Below are 12136 nucleotides of genomic sequence, written 5' to 3'. Positions count from 1 at the left end.
CAGTTGCCCCCAGGGCCCCCCTAATTACCCCCCGGGCCCCCCTAATTACCCCTAAGCCCCCCAATTAACCCCAGGCCCCCTAATTACCCCCACAGCCCCACTAATTACCCCTAGAGCCCTCCCAATTACCCCCATATTGCTCCTAGAGCCCCCCAATTGCCCCCCAAAACCCCCCTCTTGCCCCTAGGGCCCAATTGCCCCCCATTTCCCTCCCCAATTGCCCCTAGAGCCCCCCAATTGCCCCCAGACCCCCCCATTTACCCCCATTTCCCCCCCCGACTACCCCCAGAACTCCCCAATTGCCCCCCATTTCCCCTCCCAATTGCCCCTAGAGCCCCCCAAATGCCCCCAGAACCCCCCCAATTACCCCCCATCTCCCCCCTGAATTGCCCCCAGAACCCCTCAATTACCCCTAGAGCTCCCCAATTGCCCCCAGATGCCCCTAGTTGCCCCCAGACCCCCCTATTTACCCCAGTTTCCCCAATTACCCCCAGAACCCCCCAATTGCCCCCCATTTCCCCTCCCAATTGCCCCCAGATCCCCTCAATTACTCCTAGAGCTCCCCAATTACCCCTAGAGCTCCCCAATTGCCCCCAGACCCCCCTAATTGCCCCCAGAACCCCCCAATTCCCCCCCCATTTCCCCCCCAAAATACTCACAATTGCCCCCAGAGCCCCCCAATTACCCCCAGGCCCCCCCATTGCCCCCAAACCCCCCAATTGCCCCTCATTTCCCCTCCCAATTGCCCCCAGAGCCCCCCAATTGCCCCAAGACCCCCCCCAATTGCCCCCAGTTGCCCCCCCCCCTTAGAAGTCCCAGATGTTGAGCGCGCCCCGGGCCCGGCCCAGCCCCCGCACCCGGCGCCGCACCGTGCGCCCCCCCCTGCCCACCACCTCCACCTCCACCTCCCGCTCCCCCTCCCCCACTGTCCCCGGCCCCTCCTCCTCCCCACGGCCACCAGCCCCATGGCCACCAGCCCCGTGACCACCAACCCCACGGCCACCAACCCCAAGAGCACCAAGGTCACGGCCATCAACCCCGTGACCACCAACCCCATGGCCACAACCCCCGTGGCCATCGCCCCCACACCCACCAACCCCACAACCATCAACCCCCAGACCACCAACCCCATGGCTACCAACCCCAAGACCGCTAGCCCCATGGCCACCAACCCCACGGCAACCACCCCCTTGGCCCTCAACCCCACAACCAACGTCCCCATGGCCACCAACCCCATGGCCACCACCCCCTTGGCCCTCAACCCCACAACCAACGTCCCCATGGCCACCAACCCCATGGCCACCACCCCCTTGGCCCTCAACCCCACAACCAACGTCCCCACGGCCACCATCCCCGTGGCCACCAACCCCAAGACCACCAACCCCATGGCTACCAACCCCAAGACCACTAGCCCCGTGGCCACCATCCCCGGTGGCCAACCCCAAGGACCTCTTGCCCAACCCCAAGCGGGGCAACCCGCGCTCGAGCGAGGCCAGGAGGACGCAGGCCTTGCAGAGGGGCTGGCTGGCCGCGTAGCCGCAACGGCCGCAAGCCCCCAACGTCTTGGTGGCCACCTGGGTGGCCACCGCCAACCGGCGGCCCGAGTGGCCCAGGGCGGCCACCGTGCTGGCCCGGGTGGCCTCCAGGTCCTTGAGGAGAGCCCGCGCGTGGCCCCGGTAGGCGTGGGGGGCGTAGACGCACTCGGTGCTGACGTAGTCCAAGCCCTCGAAGTAGGCGTAGAGGACGATCTCCTTCTCGTAGGCGTGGCGCAGGGGCTTGCAACGGGGCACCGCGGGCCACGGGCCGCCCTCCAGGGGTCGCGGGACCCGTGGGTGGGCCGCGGGGTGGTGGGTGGGCTTGGGGCGCCTGGTGGTGGCCTTTGGGGTCGTCCTGGTGGGCTTGGTGGGGGTCTTGGTGGGCTTCGTGGCGGGCTCCGTGGCGTTGGTGGTGGTCGCGGAGGCTGTGGGAACCTTCGTGGGGCTCCTGGTGGTCTCCAAAGGCTTCGTGGTGGTCTCCATAGGGTCCGTGGTGGTCTCCATGGGGCTGCTGGTGGCCTCCACAAGCTTTGTGGGGGTCTCCATGGGGTTGGTGGTGGTCTCCGTGGGGTTCGTGGTGGTCTCCATGGAGTTGGCGGAGGTTGTGGAGGCCGTAGGAACCTTCGTGGGGCTCCTGGTGGCCTCCAAAGACTCCGTGGTGGTCGCCATGGGGCTCCTGGTGGCCTCCACAGGCCCCGCGGTGGCCTCCAAACGCTCTGTGGTGGCCTCCGTGGACTTCGCGATGACTTCCGTAGAATTTCTGGTGGCCTCCACGGGGCTCCCGCTGGTCACGGAGGCCGTGGAGCATTTTGGGGAGTCCGTGGTGGCCTCCAGACGGGTCTTGGTGGCCTCCAGGGGGCTCGTGGTGGCCTCGGTGGTCCCGGTGGCCTCGGTGGCCGTGGCGGTGGCCTCGGTGGCCGCGCGGCGCAGCCGGGCCACGTCCCCGCGCAGGAAGTTCATCAGCACCGTCTCGGCGATGTCGTCGGCGTTGTGGCCTGGGGGGGGGGGGACACGGGGCACGGCCGCGGCTCGCCAGTGCCGCCCAGTTCAGCCCAGTCCATCCCAGTCCCTTCCCAGTTCTCTCCCAGTCCTTTCCGAGCTCATCCCAGTCCCTTCCCATTCCATCCCAGCGCCGCCCAGTCCATCCCAGACCCTTCCCAGTCCATCCCAGTGCCACCCAGTCCCTTCCCAGTGCCACCCGGCCCCTTCCCAGTTCCCTCCCACCCCCTCCCAGTTCCCTCCCAAACCCTCCCAGTCCCTTCCATTCCCCTCCCACCCCCTCCCAGTGCCTCCCAGTCCCCTCCCAGAACCCCCGGCCCCCTCCCACCCCCTCCCAGTGCCCTCCCACTCCCTCTCACGGCCTCCCACTCCCCTCCGTCACCTCCCACCCCCTCCCAGTTTCCTTCCAGTCCCCTCCCAGTCCCCTCCCACTCCCTCCCAGACACCCCCCATCCCCTCCCAGTACGTCCTGCTTCCCTCCCACCCCCTCCCAGTCCCCTCCCACCCCCTCCCAGTGCCTCCCACTCCCTCCCAGTGCCTCCCACTCCCTCCCAGTCCCTCCCGCTTCCCTCCCACTCCCCTCCCAGTGCCTCCCAGTGCCCTCCCAGTGCCTCCCAGTCCCCTCCCAGTCCCTCCCGCTTCCCTCCCACTCCCTCCCAGTGCCTCCCACTCCCCTCCCACTCCCTCCCAGTGCCTCCCACTCCCCTCCCAGTCCCTCCCGCTTCCCTCCCACTCCCTCCCAGTGCCTCCCACTCCCCTCCCAGTGCCTCCCACTCCCTCCCAGTCCCTCCCGCTTCCCTCCCACTCCCTCCCAGTGCCTCCCACTCCCCTCCCAGTCCCTCCCGCTTCCTTCCCACTCCCTCCCAGTCCCTCCTGCTTCCCTCCCACTCCCTCCCAGTGCCTCCCACTCCCTCCCAGTCCCTCCCGCTTCCCTCCCAGTGCCTCCCACTCCCCTCCCAGTCCCTCCCGCCACCTTCCCCAGCCTCACCCGTGGCGATCCGGTCGACCCCCAGCAGCCTGGCCCCCCTCTCCAGCGCCTGCCGCCGCAGCACCCCGCAGAAGGTGCAGTGGCTGGCGCCCCCCGCCAGGCGCCGCGCCACCCGGTCCATGCTCCAGCCGAAGAGCTCCTCGAAGGAGACCACCAGGAGGGGCAGAGCCCCCCGCCCCCTCCTCACGGCCCCCAGCGAGGCGTCGCGGTAGCCGGCGATGCCCTCGTCCACCGAGAGCAGCACCAGGCGCATGCCGTAGCCGTGGCGCCCCTCGAGGCGGGCGAGGAGGTGGGCGAGGACCGCCGAGTCCTTCCCCCCCGAGGAGGCCACGGCCACGGTCTCGCCGGGCCGCGGGGGGCCGCCGGCCAGCAGGGCGCGGTGGGCTTCGGCCTCGAAGGCGGCCACGAAGCAGGGGCGGCACAGCGCCTCGCCGGTGCGCGGGCGGCGGAGGGCGGCGGGGCGGCGGCAGCGGAGGCACAGGGGGGGCGGCATGGCGGGCTGTGGGGGGGGGGGGAGGGGAGAGAGAGAGAGAGGGCGTTGGGGTGGCGGTGGGTGGCCCTGCGTTGGGTCGGGGGGATGTGGGGGAGGTTGTTGGGGGAGGGGGGGGGACACGGGCAACCCTACGTTGGGTGGGGGCGGTCACGGGGGTCTTCATCGTTGGGTCTGGGTGGTCTTGGGTGACCCTACGTTGGGTTGGGGGTGGTCGTGGGGGTCCCCATCGTTGGGTTTGGGTGGTCTTCGTTGGGTGTGGGTGGTCGTGGGTGTCCCCATCGTTGGGTGTGGGGGGTCTTGGGCAACCATAACTTGGGTGTGGGTGGTCATGGGCGACCCTATGTTGGGTGGGGGTGGTCACGGGGGTCTTCATCGTTGGGTTTGGGTGGTCTTCGTTGGTTGTGGGTGGTCGTGGGCAACCATAAATTGGGTGTGGGTGGTCATGGGTGACCCTACGTTGGGTTTGGGTGGTCTTGAGGGTCTTCAACGTTGGGTTTGGGTGGTCTTGGGTGACCCTGTTGGGGTTTGGGTGGTTGTGGGTGACCCTACATTGGGTTGGGGTGGTCACGGGGGTCTTCATCGTTGGGTTTGGGTGGTCTTCGTTGGGTGTGGGTGGTCTTGGGTGACCCTACGTTGGGTTGGGGGTGGTCGTGGGTGACCGTATGTTGGGTGGGGGTGGTCACGGGGGTCTTCATCGTTGGGTTTGGGTGGTCTTCGTTGGGTGTGGGTGGTCGTGGGTGTCCCCATCGTTGGGTGTGGGGGGTCTTGGGTGTCCCCATCGTTGGGTGTGGGGGGTCTTGGGCAACCATAGCTTGGGTGTGGGTGGTCATGGGTGACCCTACGTTGGGTGGGGGTGGTCACAGCGGTCTTCATCGTTGGGTTTGGGTGGTCTTCGTTGGGGGTGGGTGGTCGTGGATCTACCCATCGTTGGGTGTGGGGGGTCTTGGGTGACCCTGTTGGGGTTTGGGTGGTCGTGGGTGACCCTACATTGGGTTGGGGTGGTCACGGGGGTCTTCATCGTTGGGTTTGGGTGGTCTTCGTTGGGTGTGGGTGGTCGTGGGTGTCCCCATCGTTGGGTGTGGGGGGTCGTGGGCAACCATAACTTGGGTGTGGGTGGTCATGGGCGACCCTACGTTGGGTTGGGGGCGGTCACGGGGGTCCCCATCGTTGGGTTTGGGTGGTCTTCGTTGGGTTTGGGTGGTCTTGGGTGACCCTACGTTGGGTTGGGGGTGGTCGTGGGGGTCCCCATCGTTGGGTTTGGGTGGTCTTCGTTGGGTGTGGGTGGTCGTGGGTGTCCCCATCGTTGGGTGTGGGGGGTCTTGGGCAACCATAACTTGGGTGTGGGTGGCCATGGGCGACCCTACGTTGGGTGGGGGTGGTCACGGGGGTCTTCATCGTTGGGTTTGGGTGGTCTTTGTTGGGTGTGGGGGGTCTTGGGCAACCATAACTTGGGTGTGGGTGGTCATGGGTGACCCTACGTTGGGTTGGGGTGGTCACGGGGGTCCCCATCATTGGGTTTGGGTGGTCTTCGTTGGGTTTGGGTGGTCTTGGGTGACCCTACGTTGGGTTGGGGGTGGTCGTGGGGGTCCCCATCGTTGGGTTTGGGTGGTCTTCGTTGGTTGTGGGTGGTCGTGGGCAACCATAAATTGGGTGTGGGTGGTCATGGGTGACCCTACGTTGGGTGGGGGTGGTCTTGGGGGTCTTCATCGTTGGGTTTGGGTGGTCTTTGTTGGGTGTGGGGGGTCTTGGGCAACCATAACTTGGGTGTGGGTGGTCTTGGGTGACCCTACGTTGGGTTGGGGGTGGTCGTGGGTGACCCTACACTGGGGTGCAGGTGCCCATGGGTGCCCCATATTGGGGTGCGGGAGCACCCACGGGTGCCCTATATTGGGGTGAGGGCACCTATGGGTGCCCCGTATCGGTGTAGGAGCACCCACGGGTGTCCCATAGTGGGGTGAAGGTGCCCGTGGGTGCCCCTTTCCCTGGGTGCGGGTGCCCATGGGTGCCCAATATTGGGGTGTGGGTGCTCAAAATCAGTGTAGGAGCACCCATGGGTGCCCCGTGTGGTGTAGGGGAGCCCATGGGTGCCCCATATTGGGGTGCGGGTGCCCGAAGTTGACATAGGAGCACCCAAGGTGTGCCCCATAATGGGAAGTGGATGCCCACGGGTGCCCCATATTGGTGTAGCAGCACCTATGGGTGCCCATTATGGTCTAGGAGAGCCCATGGGTGTCACCATATTGGGGTTGGGGCACCCATGGGTGTCCTATATGGTATAGGGAAGCCCATGGGTGCCCAATACTGGGGTGTGAGTGCCCCATATTGCTGTAAGAGCACCCATGGGTGCCCCATATGGTGTGGGATCACCCATGGGTGCCCAGTATTGGTTTAGGAGCACCCATGGGTGCCCCATATGGTGTGTAGGTGCCCATGGGTGCCCCATATTTGGATGTGGATGCCCATGGCTGCCCAATATTGGTCTAGGAGCACCCATGGGTGCCTGTTATGGGTATAGGGAAACCCATGGGTGCCCAATATTGGCGTTGCAGGTGCCCAAAATTGATATAGGAGCACCCATGGGTGCCCCATATTGGTCTAGCAGCACCCATGGGTGCTCCTTATGGTCTAGAAGAGCCCATGGGTGTCACCATATTGGTCTAGCAGCACCCATGGGTGCCCCTTATGGTCTAGAAAAGCCCATGGGTGTCACCATATTGGGGTAGCAGCACCCATGGGTACCCCATATGGTGTGTAGGTGCCCATGGGTGCCCCATATTGGGGTGCGGGTGCCCTAAATTGATATAGGAGCACCCATGGGTGCCCCACGTTGGGGTGTGGGTGCCCCATATTGGCCTAGCAGCACCCAAGGGCGCCCCACATTGGGGTACCAGCACCCAGGGGTGCCCGTTCCGGCTCAGGACCACCCAGGGGTGCCCCCACCGGCGGCCATTTCCCCCCGGTACCCCTCCCCCGCCTCAGGGGTCTCCCCTGGGTGCCCGCCCCCGGCCCCGTCCCCCCCCCCGGGCCCCCAAAATGGCTCCTCCCGCCCCCCTCCCCCCCCAGCACCCCGGAAGTGGTCGCGCCCCCCAACCACGTGACTCACGCGCGAGGCGCCCCCGGCTCCGCCGCTGCCCTCCCGCCGCTCCTGGCCACGCCCCCTTTCCCCGCCTCCCTTCCGGCCACGCCCCTTTCGCTCCGGGCGGGCCAATGGGAGCGCGGCGGACGCCCGGCCACGCCCACACGGCGGCGCGGCGCGGAACCGGAGCCGCGCATGCGCGGTGTGGGGGAGGGGGGGAAGGGAGAGAGGCGGGGGCTCGGCCCCGCCCCCGGCTGCGCGCTGAGGTGAGCCGCGCATGCGCAGTGGGGAGGGGGCGTTTACCCCCCCCCGGGGGCAATTAACACATCCCAGGGGGCAATTAACCCCCCCAGGGGGCATTTAACCCCCTCCTAGTGAGCATTTGCCCCCCCAGGAGCCCTTATTGCCCCCCCTAAACCACCTCCAAGCCTCCCCGGGATCTTTTAACCCCCCCACGGGGCATTTTTGCCCCCCCCCCCTTGGGGCAGTTTTGCCCCGCCCCGGGGCAAATTTACCCCCCCATGTGCGCTCTTCTGCCCCCCCCCGGGGTATTTATAGCCCCCAGACCACGTTGAATACCCCCTAAAAGCAAATTTAAGCCCCTCCCCCTTGGGCAATTACCCCCCCCCATCATTTATTGCCCTCAGTGGGGGTTGACAGTCACCACCCGGGGCAGTTTTGCCCCTCTTGGGGGCAATTAAACCCCTCCCTGGGGCAATTATCACCCCCTTGGGGTAATGATCATCCCCAGGGGCAGTTTCACCCCCCCCCCCTTGGGGTAATTTTACCCCCCACAGGGGCAGATTTCCCCCCCTTGGGGCCGGTTCACCCCCTCTTGGGGCACTTCCCCCCCACCCTTGGGTCAGTTTTACCCCCCCCCGGGGGCAAATCCCGCCCCCCTTGGGGCAGAATTCCCCCACTTGGGGCAGATTTTCCCCCCTTTGGAGCACTTGCCCCCCCTTGGGGCAATTTCACCCCCCCTTGGGGCAATTTCCCATCCCCTTTGGGCAGTTTCCCCCCCCTCGGTGCAGATTTACCCCCCTTAGGGCAGTTTCCTCCCCCCCCTTGAGGCAGTTTTACCCCCCTTGGGGCAAATTCCCCCAACTTTGGGCAGTTTTGCCTCCCTCAGGGGCAGTTTCAACCCCCCTTGATGCAGTTTTACCCCCCCCCATTGCGCAATTCCCCCCCTTAGGGCAGTTCTCCCCACCCTTGGGGCAATTTTACCCCCCCCAGGGGGCATTTTCCTCCCCCTTTTGGGGTAATTCCCCCCCCCCTTGGGGCAGTTTCCCCCATTTTTGGGCAGTTTCCCCCCCCCTTGGGGCAGAATTCCCCTACATGGGGCTGTTTAACCCCCCCCCAGGGGCAGTCTTACCCCCCCTTGAGGCAGATTTCCCCCCCACAGGGGCAGATTCCCCCCCTTTGGGGCGATTTCACCCCCCGCCTTTTGTCACACACCCCCCCCTTCTCCCCCCCCAAATTAAGGGGCGGGGCTACAAAAAGGGGGCGGGGCTTTGCAGATTTGCCCCCCCCCCCCCCCGGGGCGGATCCGTACCCCATTCCCCCTCCCGTCCCCTCTCATCGCCTCAGCTTCCGCTGCCACCATGAGCCCCCCCCGGCCCCCCGCCCTTGTCCTGCTGCTCCTGGGTGAGTCCCCCCCCCCTTGTCCCCCCCCCCCCTTGTCCCCCTCAAAATCCCCCAACCCCCCCCAAAACCCCCAAACCTCCCCCAAATCTCCCCCCCCCCTTTATACCCCAATAGGGAACCACAGTGCCCCCCCCCCCCCCCCCAGGACCACAACTGCCCCCAACCCCTCCTCACCTTTTTTGGGGGGGGGTCCCTTGGGTGCCCCCCAACCCCCTCCTCGTTCCTAGGGGCCCCCGGTGTCCCCAAATCCCCGCCCCCCCCGTCCCCCCACCCCCTCACACTTTGGAAAGGGAAGTGGAAAAGGGGAAGTTGGGGGGGGGAGGGGGGGGTATTTGGGTGCCTGCGTTGTTTGTCAAGGGGGGGGGGCACCAAACTGCCCCCCCCCCCCTTATAGGGAGCAGTTTGGGGGGGCTCAGGGGGGTCCCGGTTGTTTTGCAGGGCTGGCTGCTGCTGCGCAGAGAGGTGAGGGGGGGGATTGGGGAGGGGGCAAGGGGGGTTTTGGGGGGGGCCTGGGGGGGATCCAGGGGTGGGGGGGGGAACTGTTGGGGGGCGTGAAACATTGGAGGGGGACCCATGGGGGGGTCGGGGGCTCAGGTGGAGGGGGGAGGACCTGGGGGGGATGGGGGAACCATTGGGGGGGTCCCAGTTGTGGGGGGGACCTTGTGGGGGGGTCCCATTTTGGGGGGACACCCAATTGAGGGGGGGCAGCCAAGGGTGGGGGTGACCCATTGGTGGGGGAAAACGTTTTGGGGGGGGGGAACCAACGTGTGGGGGCCCATTTGCAGGGGGACCGTTGGGGGGGGGGGACCCCGCTATGGCGGGATCCATTTTGGGGGGGACACTCAGGTGTGACGGGGGCCCATTGGGGGGTGGTTGGGACACAATGTAGGGGGGAACCTTTGTGCGGGGTCCTGGTTGTAGTGGGAACCTTGGGGGGGGGGACTACGATATGGGGGTCCCATAGTGGGGGATCTATTTGGGGGGACACCTGGGGGGGGGGGACCCATTGCGGGTGGGGGGAACCTTCGTGTAGGGGAACCTTTGTGCATGCCCCAGTTTCAGGGGGGAACCTTTGGGGGGGACCCAAGCATGGGGGCACCCGCTGTGGGGGACCCAATTTGGGGGGACACCTGGGGGGGACCCATTTTGTTGGGGGGGGGGGGAACCTTTGTGTGGGGGAACCTTTGTGCGGGGTCCCATTTCCAGGAGAGCCATTGGAGGGGAGGGAACCCAAACATGGTGGCACCTGTTAGGGGGGACCCATTTTGGGGGGACACCTGGGGGAGACAGGGAAACATTGGGACTGGGGGGAACAATGTGAGGGGGAACCTTGGTGAGGGTCCTGGTTTCAGGGGGGAACTTTTGGGGGGGGGGACCCAAACATTGGGGCACCCACTGTGGGGGATCCATTTTGGGGGGACACCCGGGGGGGGACCCGTTTTGTTGGGGGGGGGGGGAACCTTTGTGTGGGGGAACCGGAACCGTTGTGCAGGGTCCTATTTCCAGGGGGAGCCATTGGGGGGGGAGGGAACCCAAACATGGTGGCACCCATTAGGGGGGACCCATTTTGGGGGGACACCGGGGGGGGACCCGTTTTGTTGGGGGGGGAAGAACCTTTGTGTGGGGGAACCTTTGTGCGGGGTCCCATTTCCAGGAGAGCCATTGGAGGGGAGGGAACCCAAACATGGTGGCACCTGTTAGGGGGGACCCATTTTGTGGGGACACCTGGGGGGGACAGGGAAACATTGGGACTGGGGGGAACAATGTGAGGGGGAACCTTGGTGAGGGTCCTGGTTTCAGGGGGGAACTTTTGGGGGGGGGGGGGACCCAAACATTGGGGCACCCACTGTGGGGGATCCATTTTGGGGGGACACCCGGGGGGGGGGACCCGTTTTGTTGGGGGGGGAGGAACCTTTGTGTGGGGGAACCTTTGTGCGAGGTCACATTTCCAGGGGGAGCCATTGGGGGGGGAGGGAACCCAAACATGGTGGCACCCATTAGGGGGGACCCATTTTGGGGGGACACCCGGGGGGAACCCATTTTATTGGGGGGAGGGGGGGACCCTTTGTGAGTGTGTGTGCGGGGGGGGGGGGAGGGGGGGACCTTTTGTGCGTGCCTCGTTTCCGGGGGGGGTCCCCGCGGCGGTTACACGCGGCGCGCCCCCTTTTAATGCCCCCCCCCCAGAGTCCGCCCCCTGCATGCCGGGCCCGGGCCCGCTGGCGCTGCTGGTGGGCGCCGACGTCGCCATGACGCTGCTGGTGGCGGGCGGGGCCTACTGCCTGGCCAGGAGGGGGCGCCCAGGTGGGCGGGGCCTAGAGGGGGCGGGGCCTAGAGGGGGGCGGGGCCTAGAGGGGGGCGGGGCCAAAGGGGGAGGGGTTACAGGGGTGGGGAGGGGCCAAGGGTGGGGCCTGCTGCCTGGCCAGGAGGGGGCGCCCAGGTGGGCGGGGCTTAGAGGGGGCGGGGCCTAGAGGGGGCGGGGCCTAGAGGGGGCGGGGTCTGAGGGGGCGGGGTCTGAGGGGGAGGGCGTAAAGGGGTGGGGAGGGGCCAAGGGTGGGGCCTGCTGAGAGGCCAGGAGGGTGCACCCAGGTGGGCGGGGCCTAGAGGGGGCGGGGCCTAGAGGGGGCGGGGCCTAGAGGGGGCGGGGTCTGAGGGGGCGGGGTCTGAGGGGGAGGGCGTAAAGGGGTGGGGAGGGGCCAAGGGTGGGGCCTGCTGACAGGCCAGGAGGGTGCACCCAGGTGGGCGGGGCCTAGAGGGGGCGGGGCCTAGAGGGGGCGGGGCCTAGAGGGGGCGGGGCCTAGAGGGGGCGGGGCCTAGAGGGGGCGGGGTCTGAGGGGGAGGGCGTAAAGGGGTGGGGAGGGGCCAAGGGTGGGGCCTGCTGACAGGCCAGGAGGGGGCACCCAGGTGGGCGGGGCCTAGAGGGGGCGGGGCTTAGAGGGGGCGGGGCCTAGAGGGGGGCGGGGCCTGAGGGGGAGGGCGTAAAGGGGTGGGGAGGGGCCAAGGGTGGGGCCTGCTGACAGGCCAGGAGGGGGCACCCAGGTGGGCGGGGCCTAGAGGGGGCGGGGCCTAGAGGGGGCGGGGCCTAGAGGGGGCGGGGCCTAGAGGGGGCGGGGCCTAGAGGGGGCGGGGTCTGAGGGGGAGGGCGTAAAGGGGTGGGGAGGGGCCAAGGGTGGGGCCTGCTGACAGGCCAGGAGGGGGCACCCAGGTGGGCGGGGCCTAGAGGGGGCGGGGCCTAGAGGGGGCGGGGCCTAGAGGGGGCGGGGCCTAGAGGGGGGCGGGGCCTGAGGGGGAGGGCGTAAAGGGGTGGGGAGGGGCCAAGGGTGGGGCCTGCTGACAGGCCAGGAGGGGGCACCCAGGTGGGCGGGGCCTAGAGGGGGCGGGGCCTAGAGGGGGCGGGGCCTAGA

At 67.3% G+C, this 12136-nt stretch overlaps 1 protein-coding gene and 1 long non-coding RNA gene across 2 annotated transcripts; one reads left to right on the top strand and one right to left on the bottom strand.

Annotated features, from left to right (window-relative positions):
* Positions 1 to 794: 794 nt before the first annotated feature.
* On the bottom strand, positions 795 to 7428 carry CTU1 (cytosolic thiouridylase subunit 1). The gene is made up of 5 exons (XM_040543712.1): positions 7119 to 7428; positions 3523 to 4021; positions 2220 to 2530; positions 1364 to 2177; positions 795 to 1063 (listed from the first exon to the last, which is right to left on the bottom strand). Exons 1-5 carry the CDS (start codon positions 7368 to 7370, stop codon positions 807 to 809), a joined length of 2133 nt encoding a protein of 710 aa, XP_040399646.1. The 5' UTR covers positions 7371 to 7428; the 3' UTR covers positions 795 to 806.
* Positions 7429 to 8636: 1208 nt separating this feature from the next.
* LOC121063303 lies at positions 8637 to 11063 on the top strand. Its single transcript, XR_005815946.1, has 3 exons — positions 8637 to 8735; positions 9174 to 9197; positions 10920 to 11063. It is a non-coding gene; the product is annotated as an uncharacterized LOC121063303 (long non-coding RNA).
* The last annotated feature ends 1073 nt before the right edge of the window (positions 11064 to 12136 follow it).

The sequence above is a fragment of the Cygnus olor genome, unplaced genomic scaffold (genome assembly GCF_009769625.2).
Source record: "Cygnus olor isolate bCygOlo1 unplaced genomic scaffold, bCygOlo1.pri.v2 scaffold_175_ctg1, whole genome shotgun sequence".
NCBI lineage: Eukaryota > Metazoa > Chordata > Aves > Anseriformes > Anatidae > Cygnus > Cygnus olor.
Note: the sequence above shows the minus strand (reverse complement) of the source record. Positions and strands in the feature narration are given on the sequence as shown.